Source organism: Artemia franciscana, chromosome 7 (assembly GCF_032884065.1).
Source record: "Artemia franciscana chromosome 7, ASM3288406v1, whole genome shotgun sequence".
Classification (NCBI taxonomy): domain Eukaryota; kingdom Metazoa; phylum Arthropoda; class Branchiopoda; order Anostraca; family Artemiidae; genus Artemia; species Artemia franciscana.
Window position 1 is genome coordinate 29,521,419 of NC_088869.1, and position 18,129 is coordinate 29,539,547.

Genomic DNA, 18,129 nt, shown 5'->3' on the forward strand with positions numbered 1-18,129 from the left:
ATGTAGCTAAATTAGAGAGTTTTGCGAACAAAAATTGTAAACTTTTTAGCGAGCAAAAAATTGCTTACCAAGACACAGCTAATAAGAACTGATAAAGAAGAAAAAATTAACAGCATGAGTGGCTATAGTCTCAGTTACTCTACTAAGCAAAAGCTTCGTCAACAGCATACCATGAGAAATCATTACAGCAGGAAAGTCAATAAACAAAGACCCATCAATTTACATCATTTTCAGTCCATTTTACATCATTTTAACATAAACTATTACACATTTTGAACGTTTACCATCCCTACATTCAAATGAAAATAGGTCCTTGGAAATCGAAATTGGTCTCGTTTTTACACTTTTTACAATGTGGACACGGGTTCTAGGCCCCACCTAGACCATCTCATCATTTTCAAGTTCAAAACGGGTCGGGTGGAATAAGAATTGGGTGAATTTCTGAAATAAGAGTTTTTTTTTATATTCCATTATCCTACACTACTGATAAATTTAATAATCTAATATGGTTTAATTTTTAGTGGATAGTTCTATATTAATATTTAAATAAATGATACTATTTTCCCGTTTCTTTCTATAACCTTTGAAATCATACCTTCATTAAATTTTTTAAATTTCCTTTCAAGATCAGCTGCTTTAGAATCAAAACGCTTAGGCATTTTCTTTTCTTTTCTTAATATTTCGATTATATTTATTGTCTATTTTTATTTGGCTTAACGTTTCTCTATTTATTAGTAAATAATTTTATTAAACAGATTTCCAAATCGAAAGTAATTTATATATTAACATCCCGTTAGTATATAACTTTAAACAAGTCTCCTTGGTTGCAACTGGTTAAAGCGGCCTGGAATCTTCAGGTTCCAGGCTTAAGCACAGTAGCCGGCAAACTTTTTAGTGGTTCTGTATGTCAAATAAAAAACCCAAAAGATTCTAAAATAAAACTCTCCTTAAAGGTCACTGAGGTCGAGTTGGTAAAGCGATTGACTGATCATTGGTTGCGCTCCAACAGTTCGACTCTCACTGTTTATTCATGTCTTGAAATTCGCAGACTCTTATGCAATATTTATAACATTTTAATTTCACTAGTTTCACATATTTTTTCACGAGGAAAAAACTGTAATGTTTTGCATAATTCATTTTCTCGTATAATTATTTTTTAACTAGTTAATTCACCCGATTTGCATACTGCTTGTAATTCTAGATAAAATGAATAGGCAGTTTTATTCTTAGATATTATTCTTGGATATTAAACTATAAGATATTTTTCAAGTATTTGAATCAGAACTGTCCCAAGACTTAAAGAAGGGGTAACATAGCGAAAGCTAATAAACCTAAAGAAACAAATGAAAATTTGGGTATTAAGAAACCATTACTAACACATCCATAATATTTAAAAACCTCTACGAGAAAAAATATTCCCTTTTCTAATTCTTCTTCTATTTATACTTGAAAATAAATCTTAAATTAAAATCTGTAGATCCATTCCCTTAAATTTTCTTTTTACATAAAGAACACACAAATGAACATATTCAGATCGTCAAAATTTTGGACTGGAAGGCAATTTGTTTATTTGAAGTCTGTAAGTAGTTGACAATTACATTTATAGGCTGCATTCCAAAAAAGTCACAAAATACTATAAATGAGTACTTGGGATCATTGAAATAACAAGTCCAATGGGTCCCAGGCGATCCAATACAGTTTCATTAAACAAGATTCTTTTTTCCTTATTTTACTTAGTAAGTTATCTCGAGAAAAAACATCTCGAAAACAAGGAATATGACTTAATTCCTTCAATACTAAATATTCGTCAGTGGTATCATATGATTTTTTATTCTTTCTGACGTTCCCCATTTTTTGGAAGCGGGCAATTTAAACTTTAAAATCTCTGCTTCAAAAACTTTTCTGGGTCTCCCACGCTGTTTAGGTACTTTAGCCTCTTCTACTTGTATTTTCTTGGAACTATCTCCAACAACCAGTTCCGATTCAGATCCAACAATTGTGTGTGTACCAGGTAATTTTAAACCGAAAACTTTTGGTAAAGTCCACGGTAATGTTAAAGCTTCAGCTTTACCGTTTGGAGAATCAGTAATTAAAAAAAAAAATGTCTTTCCAGCATATGTAACTAATGCAACCGGATAACTTATTAGAGCAGCTTAATCTGTTGCAGCAGCTAATGGTATTAAAAATGGAAGAAAGCCACCATTTCAAATCAGTTGATGATATGATATAACTATATTGAAATCTTTATTTTTTATTTTTTATTGCTCAATTTGTTCAACTTTTTTCTTTTAAGCAATAGTTCAACAGACTCTTTACCAACAATAATATTTTCTATTGGAATTCGGCAATCTTCTTTTTTCTTAAAATATCTGTTTATTTTAGCTTTTGAAGAGGAGATAAATGGATTGTGTGTTTAAAAAGTAAACTTTTTTATTGATTTTAAATTTTTCGAGAAGAGATAGGAATGGCAATCTTGGATAAAGTATTTGTTTGTAGGATAAATCGATGCCACATCCTTTGTTTTCATTTTACATTTTTCAATCTTAGTCACCTGTCTTTTATGAAGTAACAGTTTAACAGGTTCTAGTTCATTCGCTTTTGTATGCGTTACTCGCACATTACCTTTTTTTCACATCGAAACACGTTTTAATTTATTGTTTTTGAAATTCTGATAAATAAATTGAATGCTCTTCCAGTTATTAGAGAATTAGTTTTATCGATAAAAATAACCAATATTATTTAGTTTGCTTCAACCTTCCTGTCATTCTCGTTTGGAAACCTATATCGGGATCTTTTTCAAGCATATTTATTAACATTTCCAAAATAGTCTAAACAATCAGATAATTGTATAAAACCCTTCGAGTACCAACAGTACTCGAGTAGTATCAACAGTAACGTTGATAGATTAACTGTATCTGCACCATTTTTTGGGTTGGCAACGTTTCTTATTCTTCTATTTTCTGCATTGATATCTTCTGTTGTTACTTTTAAAGTATTTATATTAATAGTCCTTTGTAATCAACTCTAGTCAATATACTGTCAGGTGATTGATAAATGTTAGTATACTTGCTAATATCTACGCTTAATTTCAGATTGATTAGGATTCAATCTTTAATAATTTCTGGTTCGAAACCGTTTAACGTTGAAATATTAACTGCAAATGCACCCTTTTCTGGTTTGCAACATTTTCAAGTCTTCTATTTTCCACATTTACATCTTTATTTCTTTTTAATGTATTTTAGACTAATAAACCTTCACTATAAACTCTAGTCAACACATTATCAGCTGAATGATAAATTTCATTTAATCTATTAAAATCCTCTCTTAAATACTGATTTGTAAGAATTTGCTGATAGATAACTTAAGCCTTTAAGTCGTTTAAAATAATTTTCACATTTTGTGAATTTATAGCATCATTCTCTGATCTTGCACCACCAATATTAGTTAATCGTTTCAACTGTAAATTAATGTTACCATAGTCATGCAGCAATCTGCTTTCCTTACGCTTCCGTTATTTATTTCCTAAGCTTTCAAACTTCATCATTTAGTATCCCAAAATTTTATGAAGCGAATATCCCAGTTCTTTTTGTAGTAACAAGATTGATCATCTGTTTTCAAATCAATTAGAAAATATCCATAATTCTTTGTTGCTTGATTAAATTAGTTTCTTTTTTAAGTCAGATTCATGGTTTTGTCTAATCAATTGTATCAATTTCTTTTGGTTTACAACACATGAAAAATGTAAAATAATTACAATTGAATAATAAAATTTTAGGTGCATCAAAATAGCTCCGAGAAATATAGATTATTTAGTTTTCTACTTCTCAAAAATAAATCTTCAATTTTGTTCGATATTTTTTTGTTACAAAATTGTCAAAGATAACTAAGTTATATACACTTGGATTCTAGGTCATCAACATCAATGATATCGTTTTATCATTACTTGAGTTTTTCTTCCAAGAGATTCATGCTAAGTATTAAATATTTATATTTGTCTTCTTCAAGATCTTTAGCATACAGATAAATATTTGAAAGTAAAAGTAATCATAAATCAAGTTCAAGAGTAAATTGGTTTTACCAAATCCAGAGTTTACACAAATCAATAGTCGAAGAGACCATTAAGGTGCTAGCAGATGTTTATTCTTAAAACGGCGTTTATTTTCCCACATTCATAGACTTTAATAGTTGCTGTTCCATTCATTTACTTGGAGAAAATTATTGTTAAGTAAAACTAAACTATAAAGTTTATAGCTTTGAAGCTTATAGCTTAACATTAATTATGAATCTGGACTTTAATGCCTAATTAGCTTAACTCTAATACATTAAAAAGCTTAATAATACTTTAACTAGCTTATAGGTTCAAGGGATTAGGTCCCCAGGGTAATGTGTTTATTTTACGAATAAAACGATATTCGTTTTGAAACCTTCCAGTTATTCTTTGCTTTGGTTCCATCGTCACTCTCTTTTAAATAAGTGTTTACTTTTGATCTTAAACCTACAAACTCAGACATTATTTTTCCTAATAGTTCATCCATCATCATACCTGTCACTTTTCTACTGACTGTAGGGAAGCTATAAGGGTTATCTTTTTTATAATCCGAATTATCAAACTTTTCTTGGAGGTCAGCTTTAATATTTTATAAAAATCCTCAGTTCGAATATCCTAAACAAAACTATCCGTATTCATGTAGCATAAATCAATAGTCACATTATATTTTGGTTTCATGTATTCACACTGTAATTCATATATCACTAACATGGATAACTGTAATACAGCGCATACGATATAAACAGGTTTATATAGATTTATTTTTGACTTGGCTATTCTGGCTACTCTGAAATTTTCGCTAAAGATTATTTCCGATTTAAAGTCATGTTTTTTAAAATTTCTTTGTTTTGTTAACCACTAATGATTATTTCAATATTAGCTCTATTTACAATATTTTCTATGGTTTTCCCAAAACAAGTATTATTCATTGATTTAAAGAAATCTTTCTCGAAATAATTCGTTTCCTTTTGTCGTCATTTAGTATCATGATTGATATATTCTTTTAAATAGGGTGATTCAATATATGCTAATATTCTATGTACTTTTTATAATACTATGCTATGTCCAACCCACCTGGTGTGTGCCCGGGAGGTTAACAGGGTTGCCTTGTTAGCTATCTCAGGCCACAACGGATGGTCCCAAGTTCGTAAAGTGGTGAGGGTTGGTTTATGGGCTAATAACCTGCCACCGTAAAAAACCAATTATTACTGAATCAACGACAAATGGCCTCAGAATTTTGACTGATCTTGAGATACCGAACCCTGAACACCCCCGGACACAATTTTTGACTACGAAAGATGCTTTTCGAATTGGATTTTTGAATGTTAGAATGATTAACCCAGATAGTCAGCCGGGTCGAATAAATAATATAAATAATATAAAGAAAACTTTTGACAAGTATCGAATTGATATGGCTGCACTATCTCAGACACGAGTTCCAAAGTTTGGGACCCTTGAGTGTGAGAATTATCATGTGCTTTATTCCGGAAAAGAACGTATTAAAGCGGCTGGAGTAGCACTGGCTCTACGTGGTGTAGCAAATAAATGTCTTCTTGATTGGGAACCAGTTAACGATCGTATCCTGAGAGCGCGTTTTGCGACTACTTATGCGAAAACGACGTGTATAGCAGTTTATGCTCCAACAAATGAATCATGTGAGTCTTATAAAGACACTTTCTATCAGTCCCTTAATGATGTTACAAATAAAATTCGTATCCATGATATATTGGTTGTTTGTGGCGATTTTAATGCGAAAGTGGGCTGCCACCAGGATTATGCACCAACGGTAATTGGCTCTCATGGACTGGGTGAAGTCAGTAAAAATGGCATGAGACTGATTGATTTTTGTGTCACTAATTACATGATTGTAGGAGGTACATAGTATCCCCATAAGACTATCCACAAATACAAGTGGAAATCCCCTGATGGTACCACTCAAAACTAGATCGACCATATACTAATAAGCAAGCGAAGAAGAAGGTCCCTTGAAGATGTCAGAGCTTATCGTGGAGCCGATTGTTTCTCTGACCATCAACTAGTTATATCCATATGCAAAATTAAGTTAGAGGCGGTGAAGAAAGTGAAAGATACAGTTAAAAAATTCGATAACCAGAAGTTCTCTGATAGGACTATTCGTCAAAAATATAATCTTGCACTAGAAAATAGGTTTGCAGCTTTGAGCCTCGATGACTCCGACGAAACGAGTACAGAATGTCTTTGGAAATTAGTATCAGAGTGCCTAAAAGATGCTGCAGTGGAAGTTCTTGGATATAAGAAAAGAAAGAAGGAAGAGTGAATTAGTGAAGAAACTTGGCAGCTGATTAAGGAAAGAACAAATCTGAAAGCTCTTGTTGATAAATGCTCACATAGCCATTCATCTAGTCACCCTTGCAATAGGCAATAGTGTGATAGTTGAAAACAGCAGTATAAATTCGCTCATAAGCGAGTGAAAATTTCTACCAGGAATGACAAGAGAACGTGTGCTAGGAAAAAAGCAGCGGGGCACAAAGAGCAGCCGGCCAGGGTGATAGTACAGCCGTTTATATGCTTACTAAGAAGCTTTCCGGCGTGCAAACAAACCCTTGCCACTTCATAGAGGATAAAGTGGGCAGCTGCTTACCAATCGGGTACAAGTCCAAAACCATTGAAGTGAATATTTCTCGGATGTTTTGAACCAGCCAATAGCCCATGAGCCACTGTTGGTCCCTGCCGTGCCCCTACTTTAACTTTGATCTCTATTCGGGCCCCATCCTCTTTCAGGAGGTTGCTATAGCCCTGAAGTCGCTAAAAATGGGAAAGCCGCCAAATGTGATGGAGTCCCTCCGGAGAAGTTGAAATTTGAAAATAGCTCTCGCTGGCTAACTATTCAAGCTACTAGGTGAGGTGTGGGACGACGAGGCTGTCCCTAGTGACTGGAATAAAAGCATTGTCATGAAACTCTTCAAGAAAAGTCGAAGAACATCATTAGATAACTGGAGAGGTATCACACTCCAATCAGCAGGAAGTGAAGTTTTATGTGATTAAACTTAGATGAAACCAGACAAAAGTGGACAAAATTTATGGGGATGAGAGCAACATGGTTCCCGCCCAAATCGTTCTTGCTGCGTCCTGATATTTATCTTACGTATTCCACAGAACGAATCAAACGAATTTTACACCAGTTAAATTGACACAACTCCAATTTCAAAATGAATTGATGGATCAAATATTTGAAGAAGTTAAACTTCCAAATATAGAAGATAGCCTAAAATCTATAGAAATAGCACCAAAGAATCACGTTTTCACTATAGTAAATATGAGCATTTAATTTAAATTTAGATTTAAGTTCAATTTTGAATATTGTAAATTGGATAATTAATTATAATTAATTGAAAGGTGAGCTAGGCTACAGTGAATGAAAATAATTTCACTCTCGTAATAAAACACAAAATCCTAGTGAAAATGACTTTTTTGCAATACTTTGAAATAATTATGTCATCTATTGGTTTTTTTTCCGTTGTTAAATTATTTTAAAGACAAAATTATATCATCTATTAAAATATAAGTTTTATTAATTTAATAATCAATACCATATACAGCTTAAGTGTATCTTACCAAGCATATTAAAATGTTTTTAATTTCTGTATCAAAGTTGAATAAAATATATTATATTCCAAACAATTTCTAAAAATTGTTTATCTCAATTCGTTGATGTAGGTTAAGGTTAACTGGAATATACATTAAAAAAAAAGTAATTTCGTAGTTTTGTATTGCAAAAAACTAAAAAAGCAAAAGAAAAAAGCGCGTAAAACGTGAAAAACAGATGTTAACAAGTTTCAAAATTTAACCTTATCTTAGACCTTATTGTATAAAATCATATTACCTTGTTTTAAGGATAAATTTACCATTTAATAGATAAATGTATAACATTGTAATTTCACAAAAAGTGTGCTTGTGTATGGGTTCTCATAGTCTGATGTATAACTACTCTTAAGAGCTCTTAGTAGTTTACATCTTTCTAAAATTCACGATATTCTAACCGTGTCTCATCTTCCTGATCCGTCTCCTATTCGGCAACTTTTTACTGCTTCAAAAAACAACAAAAACTTGTAAACCACATTTATTTTAAATTTGCTCAAAACCTTTTGCATATGCCCCCTTGGACCGGTAACTTCTTCGGCCCAAAAACTTAAATTCATTTTTTTGGCTAAAATTATTGATAGAAGAGTTAACATTTTAAACCTTCCGCCAGTAAGCTTAATCATGATTGGTCTTCTCTGTTTTTATGATCTTATGATTGTGTTATGATTCTTATATCTTAGAATTATATGTGTTTTGAGGTATGTCTTATGATTGTGTTGTGTTATGGATCTTATTAATATGTTCTTATACAGGTTCTCTAATACGTTCTTAGATTGCAAAAACGTAAGAAAAGATCAAGTCCCATAGTAATGATTGAACAATTGCTTATTTTTGATTATTGTACGATTTTTCTTCACTTCTCCCCTTTTTTTTCTTATGCTGTCATTTGGTCATTTTTCTGTCATTTAGGGGTTCTTCACCCCCTTTTTTTTGGGAGCTTACAAATAAATTGAAATGAATTGTTTTCATTAAGACAATACTGTAAATTGCGTTACTTTTCATAAGAAAACAAAATTCTAAACAATGCCTATCTCACGTCCAGACAAGCTAATCATCTTAGAAGAAGAACAATATACAGAAACACTATTAAATAGTATATCTCGTGTAATTTGGCTGCAATTTATTTTCAATTTGTTTTTGCTGATTCTATGATATCTAAATTATTCAATAAACGAATTTATTTTTTTAGTACGAAGCCGTGAAGAAGAAAAAACAAGAGCTAAGAGCTCATATGGTCTTGTGACGAGGCCGGACGAGCCAAGACCCAAGAGCTCATATGGTATGAGCTCTAGCAAAATTCTAAGAATCAATAGATTGATTTGAAAGGAAAATCGGAGGCTTAATGCCGGTCGAAATTTAAAATAAGAACCCTGAGTCACAAGGTCCTTCTAAATATCAGAATTCATCAAGATCCGATCACTCACTCGTAAGTTATAAATACCACGTTTTTTCTACTTTTTCCTCACCCTTCGACCCCCTAATGGTCTAATCAGGGAAAAAGACTTTCTGAAGACATTTTGTGCAGCTCCCAGACACGCCTACCAGTTTTCATCGTCCTAGCACGTCCAAAAGCACCAAACTAACTAAAGCACTGGAGCTCCCCCAAAGAGAGCATATCCAGTACGGTTACGTCAGTTACGTATCTACGACATTTGCTTATTCTACCCATCAAGTTACATCCTGATTTCTCTACTCTAAGCGTTTTCCAGGATTTACGGTTTACCCTCCAACTCCCCCCAATGTCAACAGATCTGGTCGAGATTTGAAATAAGAGCTCTGAGACATGAGTTCCTTCTAAATATCAAATGTCATTAAGATCCGGTCACCCGTTCTTAAATGAAGAAAATCCTCAATTTGTTTATTTTTTTCAAATCAACGCCCCCAGGTCCTCCAAAGTGAACAGATCCGTTCCAATCATGTAAATAACGTATCTATAAGTTGTGCTTATTCTTCCAATCAAGTTTCTTCCCGATCTCTCCACTCTAAGCCTTTACCAACATTTCTGTATACCCCCTACAACCGCCTATGTCCCCGGATTCGATTCGAATTGAAAATAGAGCATCTGAGACATAAGATCCTTCTATATATCAAATTTCATTAAGATTCCATCACCCATTCGTAAGATAAAGATACCTCAATTTTCACGTTTTCCAAGAATTCCAGCTCCCCCCCCCAATGTCTCCAGATCTAGTCGGAATTTAAAATGAGAGCTCCAAAGCACAAGATCCTTCTAAATATCAAATTTCATTAAGATCTGATCACCCGTTCATAAGTTACAAACACCTCATTTTTCTAACTTTTCCGAATAAACCCCCCCCCCCCTACTCCACCAAAAAGGGCGGATCAAGTCCAGTTATGTCAGTCACGTATCTTGGACATGTTTTTATTCCTCCTACCAAGTTTCATCCGAATCTCTCCGCTTTAAGTGTTTTCCAAAATTTCCGCCCCCCCCCCCAATGACGCTAGATCTGGTTGGGTTTTAAGACGAGAGATCTGAGTTACGAGGTCCTTCTAAATATGAAATTTCATTAAGATATGATCACTCCTTCGTAAGTTAAAAATACCTCATTTTTTAATTTTTCGGAATTACTCCCCCCCGAACTCCCCCAAATAAAGCAGATCCGTCCCGGCTATTTCAATCACGTGTCTAGGACTACAGTTTATTTTTCCCACCAAGTTTCATCCCAATCCCTCCACTCTAAGCGTTTTCCAAGGTTTTAGGTTCCCACCCCCAACGCCCCCATATGTCACCAGATCCACAGCAGATCCGTTACGGTTATGTCAGTCACGTGTCTTGGACTTGTTTTTACTTTTCCGACCAATTTTCATCCTGATCTCTCCACTTTAAGTGTTTTCCAGCATTTCCAGTCCCCCCAACTCCCCTCCCCTCCCTTAATGACTCTGGATACTGTCAGGATTTAAAGTAAGAGATCTGAGTTACAAGGTCCTTCTAAATATGAAATTTCATTAAGATCCAATCACTCCTTCGTAAGTTAAAAATACCTAATTTTTCAGTATTAACCCACCACCCCCCAACTCCCCCCCAAACAGAACGGATCTGTTCCGGTTAGGCCAATCACGTATCAAGGACTTCTGATTATTTTTCCCCCCAAGTTTCATCCCGATCCCTCCACTCTAAGTGTTTCCCATGATTTTAGGTTCCACCCTTCATCTCCCCCCAATGTCACCAGATCTGGTCGGGATTTAAATTGAGAGCTTTAAGACACGATATCCTTCGAAACATCAAATTTCATTAAGATCCCGTCACCCGTTCGTAAGTTAAAAATACTTCATTTTTCTATATTTTTTTCCGAATTAACCGGCCCCCCCACTCCCCCCCCAGACGGTCAAATCGGGAAAACGACTATTTCTAATTTAATCTGGTCCGGTCCCTGATACGCCTGCCATATTTCATCGGCCTAGCTTACCTTGAAGTGCCTAAAGTAGCAAAACCGGGACCGACAGAATTTGCGATCGCTATATGTCACTTGGCTAATACCAAGTGCCATAAAAACCACTGTAAATCAAAAGTAGATGTAGGCACACCTATATATAATTTATTTTATGGTGAAAAATAATGCCACAATATACATTCAAGGACCTTTCAATTGTACAGGATACTTTCTATGTTTACAAAAGAGATACCGCGTAACGAGGGTAATTGATACTGTAATCCTGATGTATGTAAATAAATAAAGGTCGATTAATGTTTTTATAATAAACGATAAATTCAAAGGAGAGCCAAAAAGACACTTGGCTTTTTGGTTGAAATGTCTTTTTCGTATTTTAATGGAAGAAAATTGACAAAAACGTCAATAATTGCCTTAAGTATTGCTTTAAATATCATTCCAGAGATTCCAAAACCACCAACATGTGACATCTTTCATTTATAAGGTCTTAGCGTCTTTCAGTGTGAATGAATCTCCAAGATGTTCAACAAAATAAAAGACCTCTTCCTCCCAAGATATGTCCCAAATTTGAAAATTTCTTTTTCGGGCTTTGGACTTCCAAGAAAACAATGTGACCTAGAAACTAGCTTAACCTTCCACATTATACCCTTACGTTTAGAATAATATTGTTTCCAGTTATAGTTATTTCAGATGGCACAACAAAGGGCACGTAGAATGACGTCATTTTTGTTCTATAGCACGGCTATAACCAAAGCAAAAGCAGTTAGTATGAAAAAAACTTTCAGAAAAATACTTGTAACTTTTGTACCTTATCCAAGTGCAGCAGAATAAAGTGGAAGAGCTCCGCATCTATAACTTTCTGAACTCCATCCACAGAACCGGACATTACATTACTTAAGATCCATAAGGCGTTCTGTAAAATACAACGATTAAGTAAACTAAATTAGAAAATTATGCCAAAATTTACAAAAAAAAAATTAAAAATAGCTAAATAAAAACATGGGTCTGCAGTTATAGTTCCAGATTTTTCGAAGTTGTACAATCCTAATCAAAAGATTAATATTTCAAAATATATTAATTCAATATAAACATATTTTTTTAGTATTCAGTATATTGCTTTACACCAGGATCCTACAGTGTTAATGTACAGCAAACGATGTGTTTTTCACATAATTTTTATGTCTAGGTTTTATTTTGCCTCTTTGTTAGTTTAGTTTATATTAAACGAGCTCAAAGTACTCGCATGAATTTAAAAAAAAAACTGTTTTAGCGTTTAGTGTTTTAGGGGTAAAACTTATTTTCCGATAACCAGCCTAAGTGGGGTGAACTAGCGAAGAAACAATACAGGGTAAAACTGACTAGTGGACAATTTGTATTCTAAGGGTAATAAGGTATATGACATGAAAAATATCATAGCCTTTATGTTTGAAGCTGTTGGAGAGGGGGTACAATATTCTGGAGATAAAATTAGGTCTCAGGGTGGCAATACAAGCTTTGGATGGGGCAACCATAAAATAAAGCGAGGTGGGTCTCCTAACATACAAAAATAGTTGGAAACAATAAATAAACGAAAAAGCTGAATGAGAGGCATCGCTTCATCCCGTAGCCACCCCCAGTCATATTTTTGGTGGGAATCGACAATTTGAAGATCAGGGCTAAGATCTAGTCTCTAGAGCAGGCGGGGTAGGTTTATCAGTACCTGTCACAAAAAAGCCATACAACAATGTAAAAACTCTGGGACATTACAAAAGAAGTTATGTCATATTTGTTGGAAAGGATATATTTACATCCCTCCATATTAAAAGAAGTTCTACCTATAGGTTCACCTTTTTTAAATTATTCTTTATTTTAATCAACCTGATATATTTTCACCGTTCAATTTAATTATAACCAAATGCACAATACTTTCAGTCTATCTAACCTAATATCGTTGGATTGAATGACTGGCCATCACAATTGAAGAGTCAAGGACAATAAAACAAAATCTGATTGATTACTAGAGACTTACAAAACCATATACACCTTTAAAATTTAAGAATCCGGAATTCAAATTTAATTAAGAAGACTTCTATAGGCTGTTACGCTTTTTTTTATCATTAACAATGTCCACCCCCCCCCCCAAAAAAAAAACAAAACAAACATGGTTGATAAATCGGCGAAAAATTAGCTTACAAACGCATGATGCCAAACAGCTCAAGAAGGTGCGGCTTTCCTTTGCAGATGCAGTTCTTTTCTAGAGCCAAAATATCATTAAGGTTTGCATTTCTAAGGACAGTATTGTCAAATTTACCATGACTAAACTAGAATACATTTAGTAAGTAACGGGAAGGATACCGAAAAAACTTGTCAATTTTAAGGCATTTAAGTGATAAATATGCATAGAAAAATTCCCATATACTTCAGGCAGGACAATTTGGAAAATTTCACCCTCATAGTTTCGCTCCCATAACTTACCTGGTCGTACAATTTATAGCTTTTTATTAGAATACCGTTAGTTTACCCATCTGAGCTAATACCAATATTTGGGTTAATAAGGTTGAATATGGCTATTAAATTTTCACAAAATGACATGGCTAACGCCTCGTTTCCATAGTTTTTGTTCAGCATAGTCTTAAGAATTTAATGGTGGCAAGAATTTGGCAACTCTGACGGAAATACTTCCGAACAATTTGAACTCATTCTATACTATTTATATACCAATATACAGTGCAAAAAAATTTGGAAATTGTTCATCACAAGAGATAATCTTTATTTAGAAAAAGACCTTTATAGCAATTGTACGACACTAGAAGCTCGAGATTTGATTAGATTTACAACAACGAAAAGAAAGTTCTTGCAATATCTCTATTTTCAAATATATAATACACCAAAACAATGGGCGGAGGAGGGGGGATTATATCTATTTTGGCGTCCTTAGAACTTTGTGAGGTCTTGAAATTTGGTGAATTAAATTTCGGATAGAGGATGGACATCCACATCAAGCTAATTCTTAAAAATTTGTCCCGTTCTAGATAAAAATCTGAACAAAGTAGGATTTGTTCCAATTAACCCGCATATCAATGTTATCAAGTCAAACCGAGAAGCTGACGAGCTTCTTAAGTTTAGATTATAAAAATTTTAACTTCCAACCATCCTCTGTGTGCTATTTTGACGAATAAGATGTCAAAAGATTCCCCCTCCCCATTTTCGATCATCAACGACATTAGCGACGTTACCACCCAGCATTTTCATTCAATCAGTGGTGTGAATTCTTGAATTTTAAAGGATTGCGAGAGGGTAGAGTATAATATATTTTTCAAAGTCTAGCGGGGGGGGATTAATGTTTTTTTCAATTTTTCAATTACAACACAAAAAAGGCTTTTATATATGACAGTATACAGAAATACTTTTTAAAATCTTAAATTTGGGTTACAAAATTCCCAATGGTCACCCCAGCACTTAGTACCATCCCTGGTTTGAGTTGCCAGAGAGCTGGCAATCGGCAAATGTATTCCTTTGTATTTAAAAGAATAAGACAAAATCGTCATTGTGTACAGAAGCTCAAGGTCAGCCAACAGGTTGTTCAATAGCCCTGTTCAACACAGTCTTAATAACGGATTCTAATTCAATCATCTCCAAATAATCTATCGAAGATTTTGTAATGTTTTTGGGCGTCCCACCCACCCCCCAAAGACCCTTGTAAATGCATTTTCAAAATAATTCTAGAAACACGTGTTTTAACAGTCCTTATCTTTACTTAAATTGCTGTCAATATGTAAAAAAAAATATATAAATGTAACTCGTTTGTTTGAAAATAGCACCAAACTGCATCCAAAGGAAGTCCAAATTGCACCAGAACGCTTTTTATAGTACACTCTTGTTTATACTCCCGCCAATATTAAACATATTATGTAACATGGAGAAAATTTTTCAGAGACCGTAATGGTTTAAGAGAGTTTCTGCAACTTTTGTTTCTAAATTGCGGTTAAAGGCCTCACATTTCATACCACTTTGGACCTACAATTAACTTGAGCCACAACTGACACTAAGGGCTAACAAAGTGTAGCTTCAAAAATCTACAACCCCTGACTCAGGGGCAGTGGGGGCAATTTCGTTTTTCCAAAGGCGTATTTACCGGCGTATAGCAATCTCGAAATTTTGATCAGATGTCTATGCCAGTGGAAAATACAAAACCCGTATTGAGTCCCTACAGAAGCAAGCCAGATTACCATGCTTACATTTATTTTAATAAAGTTTTAATAATTTGTAATTACCTGAATTATTTGTTCTTTTGGATGTAGTAACAATGGTGAAAAATACTGAAGAACATTTTGATTTAAAAATAGGCTTCGTGCATATGTACTGCTTGTGACATTACCCAAGACAAATAACGCTTTCTGTAAATAAAAAGATTAAATCAACTAAATTAGAAAATGCGTCAAAATTTAAACGAAGAATTAAAAAATAGGTCCAAGGAAAACATGGGTTCTATATTCTGAATAGTTCTAGATTTCTCGTATTTGCTTTCTCACATTTCTCGTAATACTTCAATCTCAGATCTCTCGTAATGCTTTAATATCACATCCTACGGCGTTAATGCAGCAATGTCGTGTTTTAGACATATTTCTCAAAAATTCCTAAAGCAGGCGGCAGCACGACTAGGTTTCATTTCCCTCCTTTTTAGTTTAGCTTGTATTACTCAAGACTTTAGCATTTGCATAAATTCAAAAAAAAATCGTGTTACGGGTAAACTTATTTTCCAATAAGCAACCTAAAGTGTGGTGAACTGGCAAAGAAATAATACAGGGTAAAACTGAGTAGTAGGTTATCCGTTTTGTAGGGGCAAAAAAGTATATAATATTGAAAGCATCAGAGCCTTTATGTTTGCAACTATTGGAGAGGGCAAACATTAATATGTAGCCAAAATTAGGTCTCAAGGTGGCAAAATAAGGTTTGGATGGATCAGTCATAAAACAAAGCGAGCTGTGTGTCCCAACATACAAAATAGTTAGAAACAATAATTAAACAAAAAAGCTGGTTGAATTGCATTATTCCTCCCGTAGCAATTCCCGTTTAAGTTTTAGGTGGGACTTGACAATGTGAAGATCAGCGCTAAGATTTTGATTCTAACCAGGCGGGGTAGCTTTACGAATACCTGCCTCACAATAGCGATACAAAACTGGGCACTTTCAGCTAGGGCATTTTAGAAGATGTTATGGGACATCTTTTTTGGAAATGTAATATTTATATACCCTCACCTTAAAAGAAGTTTTACCAATAAGTTCGATTCTAATTCAAATCTTAGCTATATTTAATTGTTGAACTTGAATACAATTAAATACACAATTCGTTCAGTTTAAATAACTTAATATAAGTAGCATGGTATCAACAAGTACGGTCATAGCCTTACACCGATGAACTATTGGAGTTACTGTCAGCTGTTTTTGGCATCATTCCAGGAATGTACAAATCCCCTTCAAGGGCCCCAGGTTTCACTCAAGGTACCAATTTCCCATTTAGGGCCCCAAACCCCTCTACAAGGCCTTATACCCCCCAGGGTCCCAATCCCCCCACCAGTTTTTTAGAACTTAGTTTTTTTTTTTTATTGAAAATTATTCGATTGTCCATTGATTCCATGTGTTTTTTTGTTTTTTTTACTCTACACGGCGTTCATTAAAAAAAACTAAGATTTTCTGTTGAATAAATAATTCTTGTATTCTTTAGAAGAGCTTTACGGGGTTCGAAAGACTGTTCCCTGATTCCAAGTGTTTTTTTTACTTGGTGACGATTGAAAAAACTAAGATTTTCTTTTAAATAATTTTTTTTGTATCCTTTATAAGAGCTTTAGGGGGTTCCAGAGATTCTGTTCCATGATTCCATGTGGTTTTTCTTTTTTTACTTGGTGTTCATTAAAAAGCATTTTTTTTTTGTTAAATAAATAATTCTTATATCCTTTAAGAGTTTTATGGGGTTTGAGACACTCTGTTCCCTGATTCCATGTGTTCTTTTTTCTTTCTTTGGAGTTTATTAAAAAAACGAAGAATTTTGTCTAAATAAACGAAGATTTTCGTCAAAGTCTCTCTGCCCGATAAAGCTCTTTTGAACGATACAAGAATGAACAAGAAAATCTTGGTTTTTTGAATGAAGGCCAAGTAAAGAAAACAATTCCACTTGGAATCATTCAACAGAGTTAAGCCCTTTTAAAGTATAGAAGAATTATTTTTATAACGAACATTTTTTTTTAATCCAAGTAAAAAAACTTGATTTTTTTTCTTTACTAAGCATTCATTAAAAAACTAAGATCTTTCAGTTAAATAAAAATTCATGAATCCTTTAAAAGAGCTTTACGGGGTCACAAAGATTCTGTTCCCTGATTCCATGTGGGTTTTTTTCTACTTGGCGTTCATTAAATAAAAATTGGTAAATGAATAATTCTTTTATATTTTAAAAGACATTTTCATTCTTTAAGAAAACAAATATTTTTGCTAATTAAATAATTCTTGAATCCTTTAAAAGAGCTTTAAATAATAATTCTTGTATCCTCTAAAAGAGCTTTACGAGTTTTGATTGAGAGACTCTGTTCCTGATTCCAATTGTTTTTTTATTTTTTTTTATGTGGCACTCATTAAAAAACAAAGTTTTGCTTAAACAAATAATTCTTGTATCCTTTAAAAGAGATTTGCAGAGTTTGAGAGACTCTATTCCCTGATTCCATGTTGTTTTTTTCTCTTTACTTGGCGTTCGTTAAAAAAACGAAGGTTATTGGTAAATAAATCATTATTGTATCCTTTTAAACACCTTTACAGGGTTTGAGAGACTCTGTTCCTTGATTCTATGTGTCTTTTTTTTTACTTGGTGTCAATTAAAAAAAACAAAGATTTTCGTTTAAATAAATTTTTTTTTGTATCCCTTAAAAGAGCTTTAGGGGGTTCCAGAGATTCTGTTATATGATTCCATGTGGTTGATTTTTTTTTTACTTTGCGTTCATTAAAAAGCAATCTTTTTTGTTAAATAAATAATTCTTATATTCTTTAAAAGAGCTTTATGGGGTTTGAGACACTATGTTGCCTG

General features: G+C 33.6%; 3 protein-coding genes across 5 annotated transcripts in view; 2 read left to right on the forward strand and 1 right to left on the reverse strand.

Annotated features, from left to right (window-relative positions):
• Nucleotides 1-18,129, forward strand: part of LOC136029129 (uncharacterized) — a 337,007-nt gene that overhangs the window by 212,311 nt on the left and 106,567 nt on the right. The gene's annotated exons all lie outside the window — the stretch shown is intronic.
• The window catches only part of LOC136029130 (uncharacterized), a 71,270-nt gene that overhangs the window by 43,942 nt on the left and 9,199 nt on the right, over nucleotides 1-18,129 (reverse strand). Inside the window, exons 3-4 of one of the 2 annotated variants that reach the window (XM_065707212.1) lie at nucleotides 15,333-15,455; nucleotides 11,888-11,992 (exon numbers count right to left, since the gene is read on the reverse strand). The gene's annotated coding sequence lies outside the window, so the exon portion shown is untranslated. The remainder of the gene's footprint in view (nucleotides 1-11,887; nucleotides 11,993-15,332; nucleotides 15,456-18,129) is intronic. The other variant, XM_065707213.1, reaches the window with a different exon arrangement.
• LOC136029661 (craniofacial development protein 2-like) lies at nucleotides 5,379-5,930 on the forward strand. Its single transcript, XM_065708164.1, has one exon. It carries the CDS (start codon nucleotides 5,379-5,381, stop codon nucleotides 5,928-5,930), a length of 552 nt encoding a protein of 183 aa, XP_065564236.1.

Coding starts and splice junctions, on each gene's coding strand:
- LOC136029661 (XM_065708164.1), top strand. CDS start 5,379: ATGATTAACCCAGATAGTCAGCCGGGTCGAATAAATAATATAAATAAT.